The sequence below is a fragment of the Gadus chalcogrammus genome, chromosome 12, assembly GCF_026213295.1.
Source record: "Gadus chalcogrammus isolate NIFS_2021 chromosome 12, NIFS_Gcha_1.0, whole genome shotgun sequence".
In the NCBI taxonomy this organism is placed as follows: Eukaryota; Metazoa; Chordata; class Actinopteri; order Gadiformes; family Gadidae; genus Gadus; species Gadus chalcogrammus.
Window position 1 is genome coordinate 3514161 of NC_079423.1, and position 25170 is coordinate 3539330.

Below are 25170 nucleotides of genomic sequence, written 5' to 3' on the forward strand. Positions count from 1 at the left end.
TGTGTAAACGTTTTTCACAAAGATGGGGATTGAACAGGAATCTTGTTTGGAGTCTGGGAACAGCTAAAGCTGGGCGCACACTACAGGAGCTTTCCAACCAATTTTTTCCATTCCTGCCAAACCATACCTGTTTGTTAAACCTCATAATAATTCAACGTAAATTTATCGACAACGTATCCTACAGGGTTGTTAACTGTAAGATGTCCCATAACACTTTGAATGTTGTAATGTCTTGTAGTTTGTGTCCAGCATCAGGGATGGCATGGTCTCTTTTTTGTTACACATTAACAACTAGGAGTTGACAAACAAAATTTCGGGGAGAAAAGGGGGGGAATCTTTCAGGGCAGTGCACTTTAACCTCTCCCCTCGATACATTAATGTATGTTTCTTCAAGCTCTCTGGCTCATCAAAATGCTTGGTTTCCCACTGTACATCTTTTGGGAAAACAGCATTTTCTTGGGTGGAGCATTTGTTTCCATTATTACCGGTCACAGTAACAGAGGTGCCTCCTGGGTTCCCACTCCAAACCCACTTTTACTTTGGTTTTGTTTTTCCAAGGTTGATTATTTTTCTGTTACTTCTGTTTTTTCTCTCCAAACGGACCCATGTCTTTGTCTCTGCTCGTTTTTCAGTTGATTCCGTTTTTTCCCCCCCGAGACCCTCGCCAAAGCTTCATACGCCCCTTCCCCCAACCCACCCCCCACGTTCTCCCCTTCGTCCCTTACTCACGTGTGAATTATTTCGATGAAATATTTTTGAGTTTACCTTTTATTTCCACATGACTGTTGAATCTGTTCAGTTGCTGTTTGTATATTATTATTCTTCTCTTATGATTTGTTAAGTTTCATCTTTATTATATTTTAGGACCCAGGGATCATCCTGATATTGTTGATTCATTTATGCAACTCCAAGCTCAGGTGTGTTTTTGGTTTCTTATTTCATTCACTTTGGGTTTTCTCTCTTGTAAATCTCTCCTTCTGTCTTCCTGTTTCTCCTCTATCTCCTTTTCTTTCTTTATTTGGATACTATCACTCTCTCTCTCTACCACTCAGTGTCCTTTTGTTACCGGGTCCTACTGATACCCGTCATATGGGCAAGGTGCTGGAATGAAACGTGGAGGGCATTATTTGAACTGGAGTCTCAGGCTTCACCTCAAATGCTCGAGAAAATAAGATTCATCTGCTAGTGAAGGGGGTTGTATCCTTATGAATTATCCTTCCTTTTGCAACAGCAAATAGAATCATACGCCTTCATAAAATAAATAAAATGTTCACCTACGGCCTGGTTGGCAGGACAACACAACTTTCCGGTAATACACAAGTCAGATTGATAAGGTAAATGTGGACTTCCTGGGTTGAATATAAAATATACAGTGTTTGTCACACCTTATGGGCTCTACCCCTCCTACTGAAAACAGATTAATTAGGTATGGTAGGTAATCCATCTCTATGAAACCTTTGTCAGCATTACTCTTAACTGAACTGCAAGACATTCAAAGTAGCATACTGGAGAACTTGCCCTTCAATGCATCCCTGTGTTATCTGCATTTAATTGGCCATAACTGTTGGGAATTGAAGGGATGTTCAGTCACATAAAGTCCAATAGGTGAATACCTTTTGATTGATAGTCAATTCTGTACGAGTGAAGATCAGGTGATCACTTCATCCATCTTCGGGCTTGTAAGAAACCCAAGATGACCTCTTATAGCCTCTGAGCCATGTCCTCTACTTGGAAGGTCATTCCAGCCTAGAGCCGGTCACAGCCCAAATTAATTAATATTTACTCAATATTAATCAATTTAGATTAATTGGCTAACGGCTCTAATTGTTATATAATTTTGCCTACCCTTTTCATTCTTCTTCATTGGCTTTCTATCCTTGGATAGATCTGACCTTCATCTCTCCCTCTCTCCCCTCTCTCTCCCATCCTGACTGAGTTCATTCTTACCAGATGAGTTATGATTCTCTATATCTGCACATGTCAATTACTTCTGTTGCATATTCAGTCCAGTCAACCAAAAACAAAACAAATAAAATAATGTAATTAAAGTAAAATTAATTGCATATTTTTCTTAGGTTACAAAGCGAAAAAAAAAAAAGGAAACGCCATTGCCTTTATTTTGAGTTTGATATTTCAGTGATTACTTTTGAATGTTTGAAATCTTTTGTTGATGCAGTTTGTTGATTACACCTCCTTTGTTGCGTATTGCGGAGGAGCTCGGTAGGAGTTTGGACATTAGAATGCATCCTAGTCGGTCTACAGAGCCGTAGCGCCTAGTCGTAGCGTGTTTCCGGCCAGATGTGGCTGCCAGGCGTAGAGCCGGGTACACTGGAGCACAGTGGATATGAATTGGAGGTTAGGGCTAGGAGTGTTTTCAATCCTGGGTCAGGGTCACAGAAACCAACCTCTGCTCCGTGCCTTTTGTTCCTGCATCCTAGGCCCTCAAAAGGAAGCCAGATCTGTTCTTGTCAGAGAGCCTTGATGTGAAAGCGGTGTTCCACTGTGGTAAGTGGGCGTCGTCGCTCACACACCCACACAGACACAAACACATACTGCCAGCACCATAATAAAAACAAACTAAATCCTTTTGTTCACATATTCTTTCCTTCACCTGCTCTCTCCTTCTTTGATTTAGGAATCCTGTCACTCAAATTTCCGGAGGCTCCGACTGTCAAGTCGACATGCTTGTTCTTTGTAAGGAAGCACAAAACTCAAAATGTCTCAATCCCCATCGGTAGGATACAAGGGTATGCTTCTTAAACGGCATCTGTGTGTGTGTGTGTGTCTATCTCAGACGGAGTTGCTGCCCCACTGCTCTGATGTGCCCCCGGTGGCCAGGGTGGTCCAGGAGGATGGCAAGGTGTTGATACAGGCTCTGCTGGAGGTGAGGAGTGCTGCCTGCATCGCCCATACTGTAGTTGCATGTGCCATACAAAGCCATATTACCAAAAAGCGCTAGTGCTACTACTGATGCTTATAATAGTAGTCGTTCTCCTGGTCCTACATTCTATCAGCCATATATAGGGATGCACCGAATATTCAGCCACCGAAAATGACCCAAAACATAATGTTCGGTTTCGGCAGATGGAGTAAAAAGGCCAAAAATAAGTCACCAAGCATTTTTTATTTTCTATTTAAAATAAAATAAAATAATAATAATAATAATTGTTTTACTCATTTATTTAAAGGTGTATTGTTCTTGAATTCTTGCTATAAGGTCTGCTGGAATGTTAGAAAACGTTCAGTATTAAATAAATATTTTGTATCAAATTTGTAATTGATTTTTTTTTTATTGAAAACCAAGACAAAAAATTTATAAAGGACATTTAATTGTTTGATTTATGCAATGGCGAAAAATTAAAGCAAAATGAATGAAAAACGGCAAAAGCCACATTCGGTATTCGGTTTCGGCTTTCGGCCAACTGTTTCAGTGTATTCGGTTTTGGTTTTGGCCAAGAATTTTCTTCTCGGTGCATCCCTAAGTATATACAGTAGCACTCTACCACAGACGTATAATGTTGCCACTTCGCAGGGAATCGGGGGCGGGGTCTCTCGGAGCCTGATGGACCAGTTTGCTGAGGTGCTCTTCAGTATGAACAAGAACTGCTTCTCTCTGCTGACGCTCTGGCTGAAGGAAGCCCTGCAGCCACCTGGCTTCCCCTCAATGCGGCTCACGCCTGAACAGAAAGAGACCTTCTCACAGCAGATCCTCAGGTAGAGTTTCAACACTATGCTGATCCCCACCACACTGTTCCTTGGTAGTTCGTCTGTTGCAGGGCAGGGCATTGTGTTGGTGTAATATGCATGTTGTGACGTGTAGTTCACTCGGCATTACAGAATTTGCTTATACTTTTCATGCGTGTATTGAATAGTTAATGCCCAGGATATTGTCACATTGTGGATTCTGTCCAAATAATTATATCCTTTCTCAAATTTCAGAGGAAATATTAATATCCGTTTCCCACTAGCATTGACATGCAGTCTCTCCCCCCTTTGTACTCTTCCATCCAGCAGAGAGCGAGTGAACAAAAGGAGGGTGAAGGACATCGTCAAAGAGTTCACCCTGGTGTGCAGGGGGCTCCACGGTACAGAGTACGCCGCAGAATACTAAAACGGGACTCTTGAACTTTGACCTGAACGTCAACCGACCTCTGCCATCGGTACAAAACAGCTGGATGCCCCTGCTCCACCTCCAAAACAAAACCAGACACAAAGGGAAGATGATTTATTGCAGATTGTGTACCTAACCCTACACACGGACTTCACAGTCACCCAGAGGTGGAAACATTCCAGGAAGCTGCTGTCGTCAGGCAGAGGAACAGAAAACTGTCCGAGCAACCGGCCAATATCTTTCTGCGTCCTGATTTTTTATTTTTTTTTGGTTTACTTTCGACACAGTTTCTTTCTCCTCTTTTCTCCCTCCTTATGGCCTTTGATTTATTCAGTTCTTTCGGTGTGGACGCGCATCCTTTCCAGTGCCCAACTTTTGCCATTATTTCTCCCCGACATCTGTCCCCTGATTTGCATCACTATCCAAAACAAAGTGGATGTCTGTGCCGTGCATAGCTAGTGATTATCATATTAGGGTTAAAACAGAGGCATTATAATCATGTCTTTGTAGAGAGTATGGGGAGGTTAGCACTTCCGCTGGTCACAGGAGGAAAAGGATGTGGCCCGATCTGGGGTTGGGATTCTGCAGACAAGCGCTTCTACCCATGACTGTATCCCACAACCCATGCCCCTTGCTATACTCTGCATTTGCCAAATCAATGTGGATTGTTTAGTGGACGAGAGTTTTACCTGCGTGGCACTTCTCTTGGTAGTTGCCTTTGTGGGATGAGTTGGCACATTGAACATTAAAGACCACAAGACAGGCTCACAGGCAACAGCTGGTCGTCTGATGCCAAACCCTATATGTATACAGTAGATGTGTGTGTGTGAGTGTGTGTATCTATAATATATATACATGTATATATATTACATATACATATATATGTAGGGCTCGAACCTCATGTACATATGTCACTCAGACTGTAGATTCCCTGGGATGTAGAATGTTGAATTTCTCATGTAGCCCCTTAGGGAATACAGGGGGTACTCGATACTGGGAAGACTAGGTAGAACTACTACCAGACGGAAGGGGAGGGATTGGGTGTTAGGGGGGTTGATTATTAGTCCCTGTGGCTGGACTGCATAGTCACTGTAATCGTGCAAAAATATTAATCAATTTGTGCATATTAACAGTTATTACCGAAAGGCTTTCTGCGTGTTTGAGAGCGTGTCATGTGTGCGTGCGTGTGCGTGTACATAACTATGCGTGAGCGGCTGTGTGCGCACAAGTATGTGTGGGTTCCCCCCCGCCCCCCCACTCCCATTGGACCTAAATGTGCATCCTCCTAGCCCTGGCATTGAAGCCCTATCCATTGCTCCACGCCACGGTGTCACTTCATTTCTTCCTAAGCACTCATCGATTCCTCACAAGCCATTCAGTGGTCTCCCCCCCCCCCCCCTCCTCCTCATTGATGGGGAGGGGGAGGAGAAACAGCCTTGGAGAAGGGCAAGAAGGAAACATCCAAACGAAACGCAGCCTTAGAAACATCTGCATCCACCAAACATCTGCACTGTACAACAAATTAGAAGCCCATGTATTTATATATAAATAAATGTATCGCTGTGAAGGCAAATGGAGGACAGCTGCGGCAGTGCTATCGGAGACCAGCGGCTACACAGCCAGTTCGATCCGTCGGCATTTCACTAAATCAACACCAAAATGTACTTTGTGGTCTCCAGATAATATTATCTCAGTCTAATCCTTCTGTCTTATCCGAGGTGCCTGCAAACATGTAGCATGTATGTGTTTCGTGGGGGGGAGGGGGGGGGGGGGGATTTGGTTGGGTCCTCTGGGACAATAAATACGTTGTGTATGAAACGCAGAAGATTCAATGATTAATGGCTAGACATCATGGTGCAGCTCTTGTGTTAGCTGTTTTACAAGCCTGTTTATATCTGTGATAGACTGTTGTGGTTAAACTGTTGAGAAGAGGAGGTCAATTAGTGGAGGGGAGGTATAAAATGTACATTGTTTTTTTTTGTACCTTGTTTTAATTTATTAAATATATCTAAGACCGCACCACTTTCCTGTGTGAATATTGCTTATTCTATTGCTGTTAAATTCCGATATGCACCATCAACAAAACATCAGTTTAGCTATGCCAAACTGCGCATGCGTGCAATTACTTCCTTAGCGCACATGTGGACACTCACCACCCGGGTCAACTGCTTTCCAACTTTGCAGATCCTTCCAGGGTTTGAGACGACTTTGTTTTGGGGTGAAAACACCGGGTAAGTGACATGGGTTCATTCATTTTATTCTGCCGAATAATAGGAAGAAATTAGTTTACTAAGACTGTATTGCCATTAGCCATTGCGTTCTCAAATCCTTTAATGAACAACCAGATTAAAGTTTATTTTCTTCCTTAGTCAACGATTTCAAATTAGTCAACATCGGATTCGGTATTGTTTACACACTAGTTCGTTACCTGTATTACCTTTTCACAAATGTTGCTGTAGTGTACAGTATTGGGTAGCACGCTAACTTAGCCCTTTTTAGCGGAAAGTTTATGCAATAGGCTCTCCACTCTTCTCCATGGATGATGGTAGCAAATTATAGACCCGTGCTGTGTTTGCTTGTCTGGTGATGCAACATGCATACAATTTACATGAAAGTAGCAGATGCGTAGACTTCAAGTAAACTGGAACACCCTTTTAACCTAGGCATTTAGGTGATGCTTACGACTAATATTGGTAACACAAAAATTGTATTTTGATGACAACATTTTGATACCAGACCTAGTTAGTGTATTGCTGTAGTCTCCAGCAGTGTTGACCTGAGATGACAACGGTGATTAGACACTACTCTTTGCTGTCACTTGACTTCAACCTAACAATTGAAGATTGTCGGCATTTAATCTATACTCGTGTCTGTCTATACTACTATGCCTACTATATGCTATTCAGTTGAGTTTGTTTGAGGTCCGTTACGATCATGCTAAGATTCCTGCTTCTTATGTCAATTCCTTTAATTGTAATACTTGTTCTTTGTTTCAATTATCAGTTATGGCTGTGGTAAGATTCTATAGCAGAGAGGCTGTGAGGGGGCGGGCCTTACAGAGGGCTGCCCAGCTCTACCCCAAGCTGTCAATAATCGGAGAAATTTGCTACAATGTGGAACTGACGGGTCAGTATTAAAAAAATTAAATCAGTCTAATCATGTTCATATGCTCAGACAATATAAAAAACAATATTTGGCATCTTTCAATATAAAACAACTACATATTCACTTATTGTATTCCAACTGTCTCTCACCAACACTACATGCAACTCTCTTTCTGTAGGCTGTGAGAGCCTCAGTGCAAAGGATAGGGAGGTTCTGCTGTGGCTCTTCCAGTCCCCCGTCCAGGCAGAACCGCTTTCGGAGAAGCCTTTCTTGACGGAGGAGAAGGGGCAGCGGTTGGTGGAGATTGCGCCCAGGTACCAAATCAAACCACAGTCACAAAATTGCCTGTGAACCCAAAATCTTGTCATTTTGATTTTTAACATCTTAGTATGTCTTGATCTTGAACAGTATCTGTTAAGTACATATCAATGTGTACTAAAAAGAAGAGCCAAGAAGCGTTATCTTCACTCGATAAGTATCAGGGATTCGGGCTGTGCGATACATGTTGGTTTTGCCATTTCATGTATTATGCTCCACAGTTTCCTCCAAAGTACGTGCGTCTAATAGCCACAGTCTGAAGGACCGTCACGTCCTCCGGATGCAACATTTCCAGGGGCACAACCCCTCATTCAGCCTCTGATGTAGAGCACTGCTCCGTTTGCCCGGCAGGTTGAACTTCTCCACGGCGTGGTCCACCAACGCCGTGTCCATTTGCCAGAGCGTCGGCCTGGGGGCCGTCACACGGGTGGAGCCGTCTCGCCGACTCCTCATCAAGGTAGCAGACGAGCACCGCCACACCCACCCACAACGTTGTTTCAACGGGCGACTGTAGGGGTGAAGGATGTGGGGGAGGTATCTGGTTTCATGCACACCTCCTTGTCTGCCTTTTTGGCTGCATTATCAACAAAACGAATCAAAGTTGTTGTTTTCTTTGGCAGCAAACTGGAAATATTGTAGCTGAAATGGTTCCTGCATGTATACACAACATGCTTGCGCAGACACATGCAGGCGGATCCTAGCGAATAATAAATGGGTTTTGGAACTCTATTTGAATATATGAACTGCGGGCGGTGACTTGATGGAGATGGGGAGACTGTTCCACAGCCTAGGAGCTGCCTCAGAGAATCCCCTTTTAGCTTCCATCTAGACCGTGCAACGGACCGTAGCATTTGATCAAATGCCCTGGGGGCTCCTGTCTCCTTCCACAGCCCCCCAGCTCCTGAGGCAGGCCTCGTAGTCTCTCTGCCTTATCATTGAAGCGTTGGAATCCCGACTAGTCTCCTGCTCACTGATGCAGTGCCTGGCCTTATGTTCCCAGAAAACCATTGAGGCATTCGATGAACTTTAGATTCTTTACATGTCGCTCTTCTCTCCTTAAAGGCTGCATTCCAGTGAAATAAAATATAATTGGTGCCGGCACTTATTTGACCATTCAAACAAAATTATGCGAATATTAAATATATCTGTCTCGCATATGATTTCTGAGATTATTACTACTGCAATATTAAATTTGAGTTAGTGTCTTATTAACATTACATTACATCGCTTATGTTTGTGTTTGTATAGATGGCTGCTTCAGCTGGTCTCTCTTTGTGCTCTCTTTTCCTCCAGCCACGGGACGGAGCGAGTCTGGAAGTCCTGGACGGAGAGGTGGAGCAGCTGATCGGGGGTCTGTACGACAGCATGACGGAGTGCCTCTACCAGCAGTCCATCAGCTCCTTCTCCGTAGATGCCAAACCCCAGGCGGTGTTTGAGGTGGACATCCTTGGCCAGGGACGGGCCGCCCTGCAGGAGGCCAACGATGACCTGGGTAGGGGTGGTGTGTGTGTGTGTGTGTGTGTGTGTGTGTGTGTGTGTGTGTGTGTGTGTGTGTGTGTGTGTGTGTGTGTGTGTGTGTGTGTGTGTGTGTGTGTGTGTGTGTGTGTGTGTGTGTGTGTGTGTGTGTGTGTGTGTGTGTGTGAACTAAACATAATCTCTACCCTGTTCTTGTCTTCTGTCAGTCATGGGTGTGTGTAGGTGTGTGTTGTGTGTCACATGATCCAGTGCTTCACTAATGAAAGTCACAGGACAGGGCTAATGTTACTAATTATCTTTCACGTGTGTGGGTGTGAGTGGATGGCTCTGTTTTTCAATTACTGACTTATTGAACTAAATTGAAACTGATTAGATGGCGTGAGTGTGTGCATCCGTCTGCCTTGTGCAAAATGTTTATTTTATTTCTACTACTATGACCGTTTTGGTTTTATTTAATTTACTTTACCCCATTGATTGTTTTAGAGTTAGAACTTCAAGCATCCAGTGTTGTTGATCACGTATACAAAATAAGACCGTATGATTCCAGACAGAGACATGAATGTTTTAAAGTGTCATGTCATGGGGTACCCCTGCATGTCTTTACTGGCTACAGAAGTGAATTCTTGTGTCTGCCGGTCTCAGGAATTAATTAGACTGAGCTAGAGTTTGGATTGTCGCTCTTTCTAATTAAAGCTTATATTCTCTGAATTCCACTTGGTAGTAGGGTGGCTACTACCCATGGCAGACGTTTATATGATGGCCATGGTCAAACGTTTAGATGATGGCCATGGTCAAACGTTTATATGATGGCCATGGTCAAAAGTTTATATGATGTTCATGGTCAAACGTTTATATGATGGCCATGGTCAAACGTTTAGATGATGGCCATGGTCAAACGTTTAGATGATGGCCATGGTCAAACGTTTAGATGATGGCTATGGTCAAACGTTTAGATGATGGCCATGGTCAAACGTTTAGATGATGGCCATGGTCAAACGTTTAGATGATGGCCATGGTCAAACGTTTATATGATGGCCATGGTCAAACGTTTATATGATTGCCATGGTCAAACGTTTATATGATTGCCATGGTCAAACGTTTATATGTTGGCTCAGGATAAACATTCATATGATGGCCCAGGACATATGGTCATATGTAATATGTGTTAAATGTCACAATCTGGAGTTGTGTGCAGCCACATCTTACCGATCATTTTACTGTACACTTTTTCACAGTGGAAAAAACGATCTAAAAAATGACAACTAAAAATGTAACACATGTTTTTTAAGTTGTTTTCCAAATTTTCTTGTGGATATCACGTACCAAGCACAAGTAACAAATATTTGTGAATCGGGGCACACACATTGTGAATCGTCTTCTGTGGGTTACAAATATGAAAATGCAACTCAAACGTCCACAATCCCCTGTTTCTCACCCAGGTTTGGCGTTCGACTCCTGGGATCTCGACTTCTACACCGCCATGTTCCAGAGGGTGAAGCGCAACCCCACCAGCGTGGAGTGCTTCGACCTGGCCCAGTCCAACAGGTGAGTCTGTGCCCCATGGGCTTCTGTCTGGGATTTGGGGGATCCCTCTGGGAGAGCTAATGTGTTTTGTCTCCCAGTGAGCACAGCCGCCACTGGTTCTTCCGGGGTCGGATGGTGATCGATGGTCAGGAGCAGAAGGACACCCTGTTCAGCCTCATTATGGACACCCAGCGCCATAGCAATCAGAACAACGTCATCCAGTTCTGCGACAACAGCAGGTAGGAGCTTCATCGTCGAATCCCTGTGAGATGAGGGTCTTTGTTAACGAGAGTCTCTGTTACAATGTCCTGTGTCCTGTTGTCATGGGGATAAATTGCATCCTCATAAATCACTGATTCATAATACATTTTTACGTGTGGGTCTATGAGTTCATCTGATCAGTGCACGATTAGTAATCACATTAGAGCAATCTTTTTGTTGTATTTATATCATTTTGGATGACAACATGTCTATTTACGTTGTTTGTGTGTGTAGTGGGATCAGCGGGAGAGAGGTGGAGTGTGTGTACCCCACCGACCCCTCCCAGGCCAGCCGGTACGAGACACGCCGCTCCCTGAGGCATGTCGTCTTCACCGCTGAGACCCACAACTTCCCTACCGGTCAGCGAGCACACACACCTAAAAATACTACGACTCTCCTAAATATCAATACAATACATTATCGTAAAGCGGTGTAGCAGTTATTCTGCAGAGCGCATCTTGTTTCTGCATCGCTCGCCTGAGCCGTGGTTAAGTCTCTCCCCCCCCGTCCCCCCTTCCCCATCCAGGAGTCTCTCCGTTCAGCGGCGCCACCACAGGAACGGGCGGCCGGATCCGGGACGTTCAGAGTGTGGGGCGGGGCGGCCACGTCATCGCCGGCACGGCGGGATACTGCTTTGGAAACCTTCACATCCCAGGTGAAGCTTCAGACAATATAATTGATAAAGATTTGATGTATCGGATGTAAAATGCAGTGTGAAGCTTTAGCCTGATATCAAGACAGCATTTTCAACTTATTTCCTTCCGTTTCCATAAGGATCTGAGAAATGGAATTTAATGAAGTGGGCGGAGCCGTGTGTGTGTGTGTGTGTGTGTGTGTTTGTTGATGTTTTGAGTGAGCGAATAATAAAAATAGAACAGTATAACATTTCCGAAAACTGTGAAATGATTTTTTGTGCACCAGCAAATCTGAAATCAAACGTGTGGAAGTCCATTGGGTTTTATAAGAAGGAGGGAAATATCGACAAAAGCCTAGCTATTTGTAAATTGTGTAGGACAGCGAACAAGTCTATCAGTAAACAAATAAATAGATGTGTAGTTCTAAATTGATACATTTATCTTCCATTTATTCCCCATGCCATAAAGAAACAAATATAGAAACCTAAGATTCCATGTTCCCTATACCATATACCTGTTTGAAAGTAGGCATTGGCTCATTTATAGAAGGCTTATTTATGCAGGGGAAAATGAATGTGTTTAACATTAAACAAATATTATCTCTATCAATCGGATTGAATCATATCTCATCAAATCGCACAGGACTGTTATAACATCGAATCGTTCCATGTTAAAAGGTATCGTCCCTGAATCGTATCGTTGCGCACGTATCTCGATACGTATCTGATCGTCCTACAAAGGAGAGATGCACATCCCTAATATATATGTGTGTTGTGTTGTTTTGTTCCACCTCCTCAGGCTACAGTCTTCCCTGGGAGAGTGAGGGCGAGGGCTGGGAGTACCCGCCCAGCTTCGCCCCCCCCCTGCAGGTGGCCATCGAGGCCAGCAACGGAGCCTCCGACTACGGCAACAAGTTCGGAGAGCCCGTCCTATCTGGTGAGTCGTCATCCCCTGGTTCCCACCCTTACCGATGTTATTTTAAAATGGATGCAAGTTATACTATGATTGTGGCCTTGCATGTTACAGCAGTGTGAAAGGTATTGGATACTATTCACAATCTCTGCAAGCTATCTGGAAGGGGGCAAAATAAGTGTGCAGTGTACATTTACTACACTGCTGTATAGCATAGTGTCTTTGGTAAACGTGCCTGACCTCTAAACTTAAACAGCGCCTTACCTCTCTCTGTGTCTCTGTCTGTCTCGCTCTGTCTCTGTCCCTCTGACTCTTTCTGTCTCTGTCTCTCTCGCCCTCACCGTCTCTCTGTGTCTCGGTCTCTCTACCCCTCTCTGTCTCTCACTCCTTCTCTGTGTCTCCGTCTCTCTGTCTGTCCCTCTCTGTGCAGGTTTCGCCCGTTCGTTCGGCATGCGTCTGGCCAGCGGGGAGCGCAGAGAGTGGATCAAGCCCATTATGTTCAGCGGCGGCCTGGGCGCCATGGAGGACACGCACATCAAGAAGGAGGCGGCGGAGGCCGGTGCGTTTCGTCTTCTCAAGCAATCGATTTCGGTGGAGACGAACTGGTAGGGGGTTGGCGTGTGACGCAGTGGACACTCTTCTCTTCCAGGGATGGAGGTGGTGAAGATCGGGGGGCCGGTGTACCGGATCGGTGTGGGGGGAGGAGCGGCCTCCTCTGTGCAGGTACGCTCCCCGGCTCCGACTCAGTCAATAAGATTGCTATTGATCATTTTAAAAGGATTTATTGGTATAAAAATTTTTACTTGAAAGAATAACACTTATTCAAATTCGTATAGTATAATAGCGAAATGGGTATGGTAAGTAAAGGGAAATGCAGTACACGTTGAGTACAAGGATTTAGAGAAAATAATTGCACGGCCTACCGTAAAGATGTGTTTATTTTAGACCATTTTTTTTAACATTTGTTATGTTGTCCCTCACATCCTAAATGCACTGTAACCTTTTGCCATTTGATGGAATTTCCTTACAGAAAAAGGAAGTTATTGTCCTTCAATTGTGTGTTGTGTGTGTACACCTCGTGTGAAGGTTCAAGGGGACAACTCCAGCGCTCGTGACCTGGGTGCGGTCCAGAGAGGCGACGCTGAGATGGAGCAGAAGATGAACCGGGCCCTGCGGGCCTGCCTGGAGAGAGGCCAGGGGAACCCTATCTGTAGCATCCACGACCAGGGCGCCGGAGGGAACGGTACATTGAAATATACAAGGTTGAGGGCCCCTGGGGCTACCATGCAAAGAATATATTTCCTTAGTCATGACATTGAGAATGTTGTTTTAAAAATGTCGAATGGAATGAATTACAATAACGATAGGAATTCTAATAATATTAATATAACGTCAATATTTATAAAAATATCCATACATTTTTGATGATTTACGATCTGTAAGGATTACACAGTCAATACAGTATCTCATGATGATGCATTTAGAAATGCCATCGGGTTAGGAACTGTTTAATAATAAATAAATTATAACCGCATTCCAAACTAGACTCGCAAAGTCAAATCCCCATTCCGAAAACTGACAGAAAATAATTGTCTGTTCATGCGTCCAAATGAAATCTGAAATCGACAATAAAAAATAGAACAAAACTCTTTCAGGTAACGTGCTCAAGGAGCTGAGTGAGCCTGCAGGAGCAATCATCTACTCCAGTCGCTTCAAGGTAAGTCCCCCAAGACAGCCACGAGTCAAAACAGCCTCTTTAATTAGCATGCCTGGTCCTCGATGAACCCCTGTTCCCCTGCAGAAGGGGGACCCCACCCTGAGTGTCCTGGAGCTCTGGGGGGCCGAGTACCAGGAGAGCAACGCCCTGCTGCTCCGCCCAGGGGACCGGCCCTTCCTGGAGACGGTGTGTCGGAGGGAGAAGTGTCCCGTGGACTTTGTAGGGAACATTACTGGAGACGGAAAGGTTTGTGTGTGTGTGCGTTCAGTCTTTTATTACTTTTTATTAACTGTTCAAATACGGCTGCATAAGTTATTTAAGTTTGTTAAATATATTTTTTGTGCATCACTTGAAGGGTTACCGTCACGCTCGGCTTTTTCCGAATATAGGACGGTGACATTTTTGTCACACTTTGCATGAAGCACTTCTCTGCCATAGTCTAAAAGTAGAGTGTGTGACTACTCCCTTTTTAAATCGGATGGCCTTAATAAGACCGGCGCAAATTGTGGCATAACGCTATGACATCAATCTTTATTTCATAGATCCATTTCATATCAGCCTGTACAGTGCATGTTAAGACCCTGACATGTCATCTGGTGGTTATACATGTGACTGGTTGCCTCGCCGGGGTCCCTCTGGTCATGTGTGACCTCTCGTACATAAAGCAGGGGGAGGGATGGCCTCTGTGGCGAAGGCCTGACCCGTTGATCATACTCCACAGATGGCAAGGAGACTGCGCTTGGCTCGCCATGAAAGAGAATTCACTTTAGATCTGACACCTTTTTTTGCGGGGTAGCGTTAAGGAAGGTTGGAGCATGTTGTTTGAGTGTTCTAACCTTGATAGTCTCTGTGAATACAGTGGTTTGATTCAACAAAGCGTATCATCATTACATTACATTACATTAAAAACCCCATCTGTTGCTATGAGACCTTTTTTTTTTTTTTATATATATATAGTTTCTCCTGCAATGAACTCAAACGCAAAACGCAAACTTTTTTTGTTGTTAATTCCATGTTAAAGTGTCTGCGTTGAACTCAACACCCCATGTGTACGTGCATCATGGCAGATTGTTCTGGTGGACGAGGAGGGTGGGGATGCAGCCAGCGGGGGGCGCTATCCCGTGGACCTGCAGCTGGAGTGGGTCCTGGGCAAGATGCCCCAGAAGGAGTTTGTGATGGAGCGAGTGGCCCCGGCCCTCCAGCCCCTGGTCCTGCCCACTGGGCTGACGGTCCGCGATGCCTTGGACCGGGTCCTTCGACTGCCCTCCGTAGCCTCCAAGCGCTACCTGACCAACAAGGTCCTTGTTTGTTTGTTTGTTTGTTTTGTCCTCGTATGTCTCCTAGATCAATTTAGCCGGTGTACAAGCAATGAATACGATTAGTCATGACATTCTTTAGCTCTCTTTCTCGCTCTCTGTCTCATTTTGTCTCTTGTTCTTTCTTTCTCCCTATCACTGTCTCTATTTCTGTCTGTCTCTTTGTCTCTGTGTCTCTCATGCGCCCTCTCTCTCTCTGTCTCCCTCCTCTCCCTGTCCTCAGGTAGACCGCTCGGTGACTGGACTGGTTGCCCAGCAACAGTGCGTCGGTCCACTGCACACCCCGTTGGCTGACGTCGCCGTTGTCGCTCTGTCTCCGTTCGGCCTGGAGGGGGCGGCAACTGCCATTGGAGAGCAGCCAATCAAGGGCCTAGTCTCGCCGGAGGCGGGGGCTCGCATGGCTGTGGGAGAGGCTCTGACCAATCTGGTATTTGCCAAAGTCACAGAACTGAAGGTGAGCAGGGGAGTGAACAGGCCCAAGTTTATGAATTCTTAAACCCGAAAGCTGTTTCTAGCAAATAAAAAAGAAGTCAATAGTCAAATAATTTGATATTTAATCCAAGGACTGACATTTAGAGGCTTTATCTGCAAGATCTCTGGTGCATTACATAAAGCAGTTGATGAATAAATAGCTTTCAGAAAGGCTTGTCGTGTTCCAAAAGGTGTTGGTTTTGATTATGTACAGCGAGTCGGCTTGTTAACATGTCTTCCCGGCGGTGTTCGCCATGTGATTTCAAAGGATGTGAAGTGTAGCGGGAACTGGATGTGGGCTGCCAAGCTTCCCGGGGAGGGCTCCTCGCTGTGGGACGCCTGCCAGGCCATGTGTCGGGTCATGGGCCAGCTGGGGGTGGCCGTTGACGGCGGCAAGGATTCTCTCAGCATGGCTGCCAGGGTCGGCAAGGAGACGGTCAAAGCACCGGGTACGTCCTAGGGCGGTGTGTTTGTTTGTGCTTTGATCTATATGTCGAGAGCAAGTGTTTGGAAAGGCTTTCATATCAGACGTCTCTCTACTGTTTTATCTCAGGGGCTCTGGTCATCTCCGCCTACGCCGTGTGTCCTGACATCACGGCCACAGTCACTCCCGATCTAGAGGACCCAGATGGAAAAGGTCAGTTTCTCCCTCGCCCTCTCTTGTCTTTTTCTTTCCGTCTCTGTCTCTTTCTGCGCTCTGTGTCCGGGCCTGTGTGCTCTCTCTCTATCTACAGTAACTGGATGATTATGTACAAAGTGGACGCTGGATTTGCCCCCTTGTCTCCCACGCCCTGCTGACTCTTGGTCCTTTGGCTCCAGGCGTTCTGCTGTGGGTGCCAGTCATGGCCGGCCGGCATCGTCTGGGAGGCTCTGCCCTGGCTCAGTGCTACAGCCAGCTGGGTGACTGCTCCCCCGACCTGGACCTGCCCGAGCTCCTCTCCGCCTGCTTCAACGCCACACAGACGCTGATTCAAGGTCGGCAAGGGGGTTTCAAGGTCACTGCTACTCAAGTCGGTCCTTTTTTTTTTGTCAGTTTAAAATGGGCTGCCCAAACAATGTATATAAAATGAATTGTTACTGCACATGATCGGGCTTGTATGTATGTATGTATGTATGTATGTCGCTTTATTCACATTTATTATCCCCATGCCAGTGCTCCCATCCTCTTAACTATCACACCCCCCGCTGGTGATGGAAGTCTGAGTGCAGCTGATGAGTGGATTTCTTCTATTCAACACATTTTGTGGCAGATCGTCTTCTGAGCGCGGGGCATGACATCAGCGACGGCGGCCTCATCACCTGCTTGTTGGAGATGGCGTTCGCTGGGAACCGCGGGCTGGACGTGGACTTCACCTCCGCTGGTGTCGGAGGTGGGTGTGTTCCCAAAAGTGTAACATGTTTTTTTTTTTTTTTAACTCCAACCTGTTGCATATGTTTATCCTGTGTGCTCTCCGCGTAGCCTTGGAGTTGCTGTTCAGCGAGGAGCTGGGTCTGGTTCTGGAGGTGTCGCAGGTGGATCTGCAGGCAGTGCGTCAGCGGTACTCCGACGCAGGGCTTCACTGCCACCACATCGGCAGAACCTGTGGTTTCGGACCAGAAGCTAAAGTAGGATTTTAAGGACATCAACATCATGGCCCATTTGAACATACGCTTGAGATGGAAAGAACATGCACAAAAAACGAAAAGTCATGATTTCCTACTTCTTTTTGCCACCTTACAGGTCAGCGTTCGTGTTGATGGAAAGGAGGTACTGAACGACAAGCTTCCGGATCTCAGAGCCTTGTGGGAAGAAACAAGTTTCCAACTGGAGCGTCTTCAGACCAATGAGCGCTGTGCTCGGCAAGAAGAGGAGGGGCTAAGCAAGCGGACACAGCCCTTCTTCAAACTGAACTTTGACCCCTCTGAAAGGCCCACCATCGGCCTCCTCTGTAAGATCGTACACGCATTCAAAAATCCTTCCATTTGGGCAATATGTCATGACAAGTTCACAGTAAATAACTCTGTGTCCGAGCTGTAACAGTTGGTGTTTGTGTGTGTGGGGGTGTGTCCAGGTCAGCCCCGGGTGGCAGTGGTTCGAGAGGAGGGCAGTAATGGAGACCGAGAAATGGCAGTATCACTGCATATGGCAGGCTTTGAGGTAGACACACCGCAGATGCAGCACTTTTAAATTCCACTACTTGCCTAATGTGCAGTATTTGTAAATGGGGCTATTTGTCCTAAAGCACTTTTTGGTTTTAGTTTCGGCTATGCATTAAGTAGTGTTTAGATATTTCAGAGGCTCTGTAAGTCTGAACTGTTGTAAGCTAGCGGCCCAAAGGGGATCGATGGTAGCTCAGTTCAGTCTCCTCTAAAAGCGCTGACATTTGGGAGTGCAGGTCTGGGACGTGAACATGCAGGACCTGTGTTCTGGTTCCCTGAGCCTGGAGCCCTTCAAAGCCGTGGTGTTCGTCGGCGGGTTCAGCTACGCCGACGTCTTGGGCTCGGCAAAGGGTGCGATTGCATACGGAGACCGCACGCACACACACACACACATGCAGGCATACAGAAATGGTCTACCAGGAACGGTCCCGATACGTCTGATGTGTGATCCCCAGGCTGGGCCGCCACGGTGGCCTACAACCCGCGGGCCAAGGCGGAGTTTGAGCGGTTCCGCAGCCGGCCAGACACGCTGAGCCTAGGGGTGTGCAACGGCTGCCAGCTGCTCGCCCTGCTGGGCTGGGTCGGAGAGGGGAAAGACGGGACAGGTGAGGCAGGTACAGAGGGTTATGTGGTTAGAATGAATAGAACATTCTGCTTTTATAATTCATTAAGGTGGACCCCGTCTAACTTGGCTGGTAGAGCATGGCATTTACTCTGCCAGTGTTAGGGGGTTCTATTCCTGCAAGGGCTACACATGCTTTCAATGAATGGCACTGCTTTTAAGAGTCATTTGTGGTGAACGAATGTTATACGTTGTAACATTATAGGCTAAATGTTATTATAGTATGCGCTCAGAAATGTGTTACATTATCGACTGGGGTTTCCACATTATTGCTATTGGTTTAATTACAACTAGGTTGAGCGTGGGAAAACTCTAGTTTATATAAAAAAACAGTCGGTCAACACATTTAAATGTGTGCCTTGTGGTTCTGTGCGTCGCTCCCCCAGGCTCCGAGGTGGTGCTGACCCACAACACCTCGGGGAGGTTCGAGTCCCGCTTCGTCAGCGTGGGGATCCAGGCCTCCCCCTCCGTCTGGCTGAAGGGCATGGAGGGGTCCGCCCTGGGAGTCTGGGTCGCGCACGGCGAAGGTAGCGCACACGCCGTCGTTCACACGCACACACGTTCATTCATACCGAGCAGAGATGAGTCGGCAGGAGGACGGCTGTCCAGGGCTCTAGGGTCCCGGCTAGGCAATGGCTAACTGCTGACTCATCCGGTGGAGTTCAGAGGTCGATACAGTAGGTCCACAGTAATCATCGTGATTGTTGACGATTCTCTTGTCTTACCTCCTGTCTGCGTCTGCGTCTGTGCGTCAGGTCTGATGCAGTTCTCCTCGCCCGAGGCCCAGAGCCAGGTCATCTCGGGCGGGCTGGCCCCGCTGCGTTACCTTGACGACGGGGGCGCGCCCACGGAGGAGTACCCCCTGAACCCCAACGGCTCGCCCCAGGGCCTGGCGGGGCTGTGCTCCCGGGACGGGAGGCACCTCGCCATGATGCCCCACCCCGAGCGCTGCACCCTCGGCTGGCAGTGGCCCTGGGCCCCCCGGGACCTCCGAGCCTCCCTCAGCCCATCGCCATGGCTACGCATGTTCACCAATGCCGCAGCCTGGTGCGGTAGCAGCTAAGCGCGCGAGGTGCCTGGAGCGTTGGTAGGGGTGTCGGGTGGTACTATCGGCGTATCGGCTGAGGGCACTGGTTCGTTCACCTTTATTCACAGAGGGACGAGTGCTCCAGTAGTCCCAGAGAAGCGTTATGTCACATGCTCAGTGTTATGGATATGCATGCCACAGATATCTTGTTGCATACAATTTTTTTATTTTTTTTTGGTTGGTCATCTGTTGCATTTCACTGTCTTGTTAACGGTGGATGGTCTAAAAGTCAAGATGTGTAAAATGTAAGATGCTGACTACTGTTACTTTGCTAAACTTTTAGCTTTCTCATAGCATTATTCAATAATGCCTATCTGTGCCACAATAGGTAATTTCATAAATTTCATAAATAATGGATGGTTAGTCGTTTTCGTTTCTGTTTCTATTCCTGTTACTTACACATTCCAAAAGTTGTTGTTGAAAAGACACAGCTGATATGACCGCACTATTAACAGCCTACAGTCTATGTCTGTGACCCTTGATGAATGTGATTGGTTATCAACCAGTCAATAAATGAATCAATAAATATGAATTGTCTCGTAACAAGATAATAAATTGTCTTTAATACTGAACATAAAGTAACAAAAGTTTTACATGTCACACTTCATCTGCAATATTTATACCCTGATTAGTTTTTTGGGGTTGTGTTTTTAATAACTAATAAGTCTTGACTCAAGATAACTACAGAAGAAGATTGAATTGCTTGTCAATCTGATTATTTTTGTGTTCAAGGCTTAAAATATGAATACTGAAATAATGATAGTAGATTTATGACTAGATTCATGTATGACTGCAGCATGTGACCTACAGTAAGTAACAGTAGGTCTGTATGGCCAATATGTACTGAATATTGTGTTAAATGTGTTATCCCAATATATACACATTTTGTTGAGACATTTCAACCCATGGACGCAGATTATTGCATTGGATTAAAATTGTCATAGATATAGTCATGGGAACTGTCCCTTGAATTATAATATTTAGGCTATTTCCTGATTCTAGCTGATAAACAGCGTAATAAATAACATTTTACTGACGTGTGTTAATACTGTAAGAAAGCCAATATTTATTGATCGACTCGTGAACTACAAGCAATGGTGGTGGGGAGTTAAATATGTGTCTAAATAATATTTAGGTATTACCAACGTGCTTTTTTTTTTTTTTTTTTCATAGTACTCCATGCGTTGCTAACGCGCTCACCGAACCGCTTCGTTCGAGTTCCATCTGCTGGTGGATGTTGATAATGCAGATTAGTAGCAGAACAACCACCACTAGGTCATCCAGGACACCAAGCAGTACGCAGAGAGACTGGTTCGTCCCTAGCGTAACCGATGATGATGATGAAGAGTCGGTGTCCAGGGGATGGGACGAGAAGGACACGAGGGCGCCCAAACAGCACAGCGCCACCCGGAAGAAAAAGAGCCACAAGAGACCCCCTACAGCTGTCAGGCCACGTGCTAACAGTTGCAGGAATAGCACCGCGTCCCACAGGTAATCCATTACCTAGGATGTGCACAACAGTAAGCAATGTGGCATTGACACGCGCAGCCTATATTTTATTAGGTGTGTGTGTGTGTGTGTGTGTGTGTGTGTGTGTGTGTGTGTGTGTGTGTGTGTGTGTGTGTGTGTGTGTGTGTGTGTGTGCGCGCGCGCGCGTGCGTGTCTTTATGGAGGCAGTAAGACAGGACAATGTTATTTAGGTTTTCCTATCAAAGGTATTATCCTGCTCAAAAATAACACATTTTGTATAAGCTTAACAATAATTCATGGTCATTGCAAAAAGTTAATAATAAAGCCCACCATTTCTGTCAATTATTGAAATCAGGTTTTGCAATCAAACGGAACATTAGGTGTTGTCTTTTTGAAATACAAAGAGCTCTAATTTTCCCAACAGGTGTACTCCCAAAACTGTTATTCAAGGACTTGCTCAATTCAAATCCACCTCACCTGACACCTTAACACAATCAGGTGAATTACGTGAGCATGTGTATTCAATGGTGACCCAGAAAACAACCACTGGTGGGAGGAGCCGCTGAAGAAAAGGGTGTGTGTGGGATATTGAGTGTCATTAGTGTACTTTGTGTAGTTGTGAGTGTATTATTTGTGACCTTTCTAGGAGCTCCTGAATAGCGCCTGTTGTAGTCGTTGATGTCCACCTCCACTTCCTTTGACCTCCGGTCTGAACGGCTGTCACTGAAGAGATGGCTCAGCACGTTGACCTGAAAGTCATGACTGTTGTTAACACTTGGTGTTGTACTGTTACTGTGTCTTGTTATTTGACGTGATACCGCAGTGTGTGGTTTGTATACCTCTTGTCTAGATTAACATGATGTTACGCAGTGCGTGGTTTATATACTACTTGTCTACAGTTTAACATGATGTCAGGCAGTGTGTGATTTATATACCTCTTGTCTTTAGTTGAAGATGATGTCACGCAGTGCGTGTGGTTTATATACCTCTTGTCGACAGACAGGGCAGCTGATGGCGCTGAGCCACGACCCGTATCTCCAGTAGTCAATCAGACAAGGTGCTGCAGAAAGAAACAAGACCAACAGTCTTATGATATTTACACTTCCCCATGAGGCATATGTTGAACCTGTCGGGCTGCCTCTCTTTCTCTGTCTGTCTCTCTGTCTGTCTGTCTGTCTGTCTGTCTGTCTGTCTGTCTGTCTGTCTGTCTGTCTGTCTGTCTGTCTACTCAGGTATCTGTCTGTCTGTCTGTATTTATGTTTATTCGTCTGGTTTCCACTAATCTACTAATGGTGGAACACGATGGATCCCATTTTATGATGGACTTATCAGGTTATTAGTTGTGTAGTCTGATTGTCTGGAAGGGTTATCCTGTGGCAACAAATGAGGGTCAAAGTTGAGACAGGGGTTAGTGTGGGGCAAGTGTGGGGCATGATGAACCAGAAGTAGAGTAGTCAATGTTTGTTTTTAGTGGAATCATGAATGCTGCGGACTAAGGGAATTTTGCAGTGGTCGTTCCGTCACCGGTGTGCATCACCTTAAAAGGCTCATGTAGGAAAACACCATTTTGCACCGTGTGCAATAATACAAATGAAAGGTCATTAATAAAACAATCCTTCATAAGTAACTCGTTGTTAACTTTTAGATGGGACCAAAAGTTAGAGTCCAGAAGACGTTCCCCTGTGCTCAAGTCACATGTCCACCAGTGTACTGATTATTCAATAATTCACAAATCAATGATCAATGATGACCCCTGACTTGTGTGTTCGTCTGTGTGTGTGTGATTTCCATTACCACAGAACAGATGGCCACAGTTTGTGGAGACGGGGAAGTTTGCGGTCTGCAGACACACTGGACAGTGACTATCTCTGTGGCCAATCGATGTACAGTGTCTAGGAGATTCCTGCAGAGTAGCGATCGAAGGAACACCAAAGCCTTCATAGATTAATATCCAAAAGAGAGAGGATAGGAAGATCGTACCGCCACAGAGTCCAATAGAGAGTCAATAAGCATTGCACCCTCCTGATGCCTTCACCAATACAAACCCCAAGCCTGGAGAACAGCTTTTATCAATAAATAAATGGCTAACATGATCTTTGAACCTTGACCAAGAGTGACCATACTGCTGGAACATCTAAAGCCCCATGCAGCATGCTGATGAGAAGTTTGAGGGAGAGGTCCTCACCTCGGGGCTCTTCATGGGACCAGGGGGGACCGACTGGCTGCTTCTCTGTGATCCTGCGCCGGCCTCCCCCGTAGGAAGCTCAGGGGGGCTGGCGTCTCGGCTGTACCATCACATGACATGTAAAAAGAATACAGGGCAACTGATATTGACCCTGGTGGTGGCTGAAACGCAGCATGGGTCATGGGTTTATCCAAAGTGATCAGATAAAGTGCAAGATAAGGTTTGGCGGCAGATTTTCTGGATGGCTGCAGATGTCGATGGCTTAAGGACATGACATGTTACTCCCTACCAATAAGATCATACTAGTCATAGTATATAAATGGTATTGACTTTTTAGTCTATCAATGAGACATGTTTTGACAGTAAATTTGCAAACAAATGCATATTGCTTCTTTTATTTCCCATGCACATAATAATTGGCTCATTGGGCATTTAGGATTACTTTAGGGTTTGCCACATACACTCAATCAATTATCATTCATCATACATTCATCCAGTATAGTCTATTCATTTATTTTTACTAATCTCTCCCATGTTCATCAGTGGATTCCCTCAACCAACCATATCCTCATCTCAATATATGAGATTATTTATCACTTGGACAAGGATAAATACCCCCAGTACTACACAGTCAGTAACATCCTTCCAAGATCAGCAGCTAGTAAACACACACTATGGGTGGCTTTGACTCACCCGGGCTGAGAGCCGTTGCACCTGCGGTCCATCGCAGGTCAGAAGGGGCGAAGGACAGAGTTGAGCCTGGCTCCTCTAGTAGGAAGTAAGGTGCTCCAGTGACAGCAGGTATATAAACCACACAGCAGTCACTCAGCCAAATACACTTGGCTGGTTAATGATCAACCCAGTACCTCCATTGTGCGCCTGTCTCTAAATAGAGGGGGGGGGGGGGGGGGGGGGGGATTGTTTGGAATATTCTTGGATACTGTGGTAAAATACTGTCATCAACAAATGGACTGTGCTGTTAATGTATTTTTTCTTGACGCTTGTGATCCAAACGTTTGGTTATTATTTATTTATATTATCTTTGTGTCCTGTGTCTTTAAGAACACAGGAAAAAATGGTCTGAAGAAGAGAGGGAATTAAACCTGTGTCACCTCAGGGCCTATTGCTGACGTGGTTAGAGGCCACCTCGCCGCTCCTCAATCAAGCTATATTGGTCATGTGACACACACGGTCAACAGGCACTTCAAAGACCAGGCCCACTCGCCGTCTCAGTAGGAGAACCCTGACCTTGACAATGATTCACCCTGAATTGAATCTCCTGTAAGCCCTCCCTGCCTGTCTACACTCTGCCTTAATGGTCACGTATTGGTTTTGAAACACAGTAGTCACCGAACTAGACCCATGCGAAGCCACATGGGTTTGTGTCAGACGTTGTTTGTGAAAGACACAATGGGATCGAGTTAATTAGAGCTGATGTTTTACAAATCAATCTGGCATGGGATATTGGTAAAGATAATGCACTATGAACTGAAGGGCAAACCTCAATTTCCGTCACATTTTCTAATCTTGAGGACGTGCTTTTTATTCAGAATGCTTATTAAGATGACTCACTATAACAAGAACAATAAATGAATTGATGTATTAATAATTATTCTCCATTGATGTTCTTCTGAAAGAGGATTTGAACAACTTCACTCATTGGATTTCTGTGTCAATCTGCCCTTATTTTCGACGCATGTCAACGCAGCACTATTTTTAGACGTCTATGTTTTCGCCGGATACCCAGGCTAATATTTACGCAGTCCAGGATGCTCACTGATGCAACGTATCTCGTATCTCCATATCAAAACGAAGGCCTTG

The 25170-nt window shown here is 45.5% G+C and overlaps 3 protein-coding genes across 5 annotated transcripts in view; 2 read left to right on the forward strand and 1 right to left on the reverse strand.

Moving 5' to 3' along the window:
• LOC130392865 (importin-13-like) overlaps positions 1–6139 on the forward strand; it is a 32857-nt gene extending 26718 nt beyond the window's left edge. Inside the window, exons 18-23 of one of the 2 annotated variants that reach the window (XM_056603366.1) lie at positions 865–917; positions 2439–2505; positions 2636–2694; positions 2795–2884; positions 3533–3714; positions 4015–6139. In XM_056603366.1, the coding sequence (XP_056459341.1) occupies positions 865–917; positions 2439–2505; positions 2636–2694; positions 2795–2884; positions 3533–3714; positions 4015–4111 (548 nt within the window). In that variant the 3' untranslated portion in view covers positions 4112–6139. Of the gene's footprint in view, positions 1–864; positions 918–2438; positions 2506–2635; positions 2695–2794; positions 2885–3532; positions 3715–4011 lie in introns of both variants that reach the window. The other variant, XM_056603365.1, reaches the window with a different exon arrangement.
• An 88-nt stretch (positions 6140–6227) lies between these two features.
• On the forward strand, positions 6228–20254 carry pfas (phosphoribosylformylglycinamidine synthase). The gene is made up of 28 exons (XM_056603364.1): positions 6228–6342; positions 7115–7237; positions 7395–7530; positions 7886–7991; positions 8828–9026; positions 10450–10555; positions 10633–10773; positions 11030–11154; positions 11322–11450; positions 12229–12366; positions 12773–12901; positions 12992–13065; positions 13429–13585; positions 13998–14059; positions 14144–14305; positions 15127–15357; positions 15599–15829; positions 16115–16295; positions 16400–16483; positions 16666–16821; positions 17097–17216; positions 17306–17451; positions 17567–17774; positions 17898–17983; positions 18222–18336; positions 18441–18590; positions 18994–19134; positions 19363–20254. The coding sequence occupies exons 2-28, from the start codon at positions 7117–7119 to the stop codon at positions 19668–19670; spliced, it is 3942 nt and encodes a 1313-aa protein (XP_056459339.1). The 5' UTR covers positions 6228–6342; positions 7115–7116; the 3' UTR covers positions 19671–20254.
• si:dkey-183n20.15 (RING-HC_RNF170 domain-containing protein) lies at positions 19802–24137 on the reverse strand. Of its 2 annotated transcripts, none has more exons than XM_056603395.1 (6): positions 24043–24137; positions 23350–23437; positions 22959–23067; positions 22151–22224; positions 21803–21913; positions 19802–21197 (listed from the first exon to the last, which is right to left on the reverse strand). In XM_056603395.1, exons 1-6 carry the CDS (start codon positions 24072–24074, stop codon positions 20862–20864), a joined length of 750 nt encoding a protein of 249 aa, XP_056459370.1. In that variant the 5' UTR covers positions 24075–24137; the 3' UTR covers positions 19802–20861. The 2 variants fall into 2 exon arrangements, with proteins under 2 accessions (XP_056459370.1, XP_056459369.1); XM_056603394.1 differs by having other exon boundaries at positions 23350–23449.
• Between the last annotated feature and the right edge of the window lie 1033 nt (positions 24138–25170).

Bases quoted from the DNA above. Each gene is read 5' to 3' on its own strand.
- pfas (XM_056603364.1), top strand. From the start codon at position 7,117: ATGGCTGTGGTAAGATTCTATAGCAGAGAGGCTGTGAGGGGGCGGGCC. The intron at 14,306-15,126 runs GTTTGTGTGTGT...GCATCATGGCAG, and splicing joins ACATTACTGGAGACGGAAAG to ATTGTTCTGGTGGACGAGGA. The intron at 17,217-17,305 runs GTGGGTGTGTTC...CTCTCCGCGTAG, and splicing joins CACCTCCGCTGGTGTCGGAG to CCTTGGAGTTGCTGTTCAGC.
- si:dkey-183n20.15 (XM_056603394.1), bottom strand. From the start codon at position 24,074: ATGGACCGCAGGTGCAACGGCTCTCAGCCCGG. The intron at 23,068-23,349 runs GTGAGGACCTCT...GCTACTCTGCAG, and splicing joins GTCCCATGAAGAGCCCCGAG to GAATCTCCTAGACACTGTAC. The intron at 22,225-22,958 runs GTAATGGAAATC...TTCTTTCTGCAG, and splicing joins CTGTGGCCATCTGTTCTGTG to CACCTTGTCTGATTGACTAC.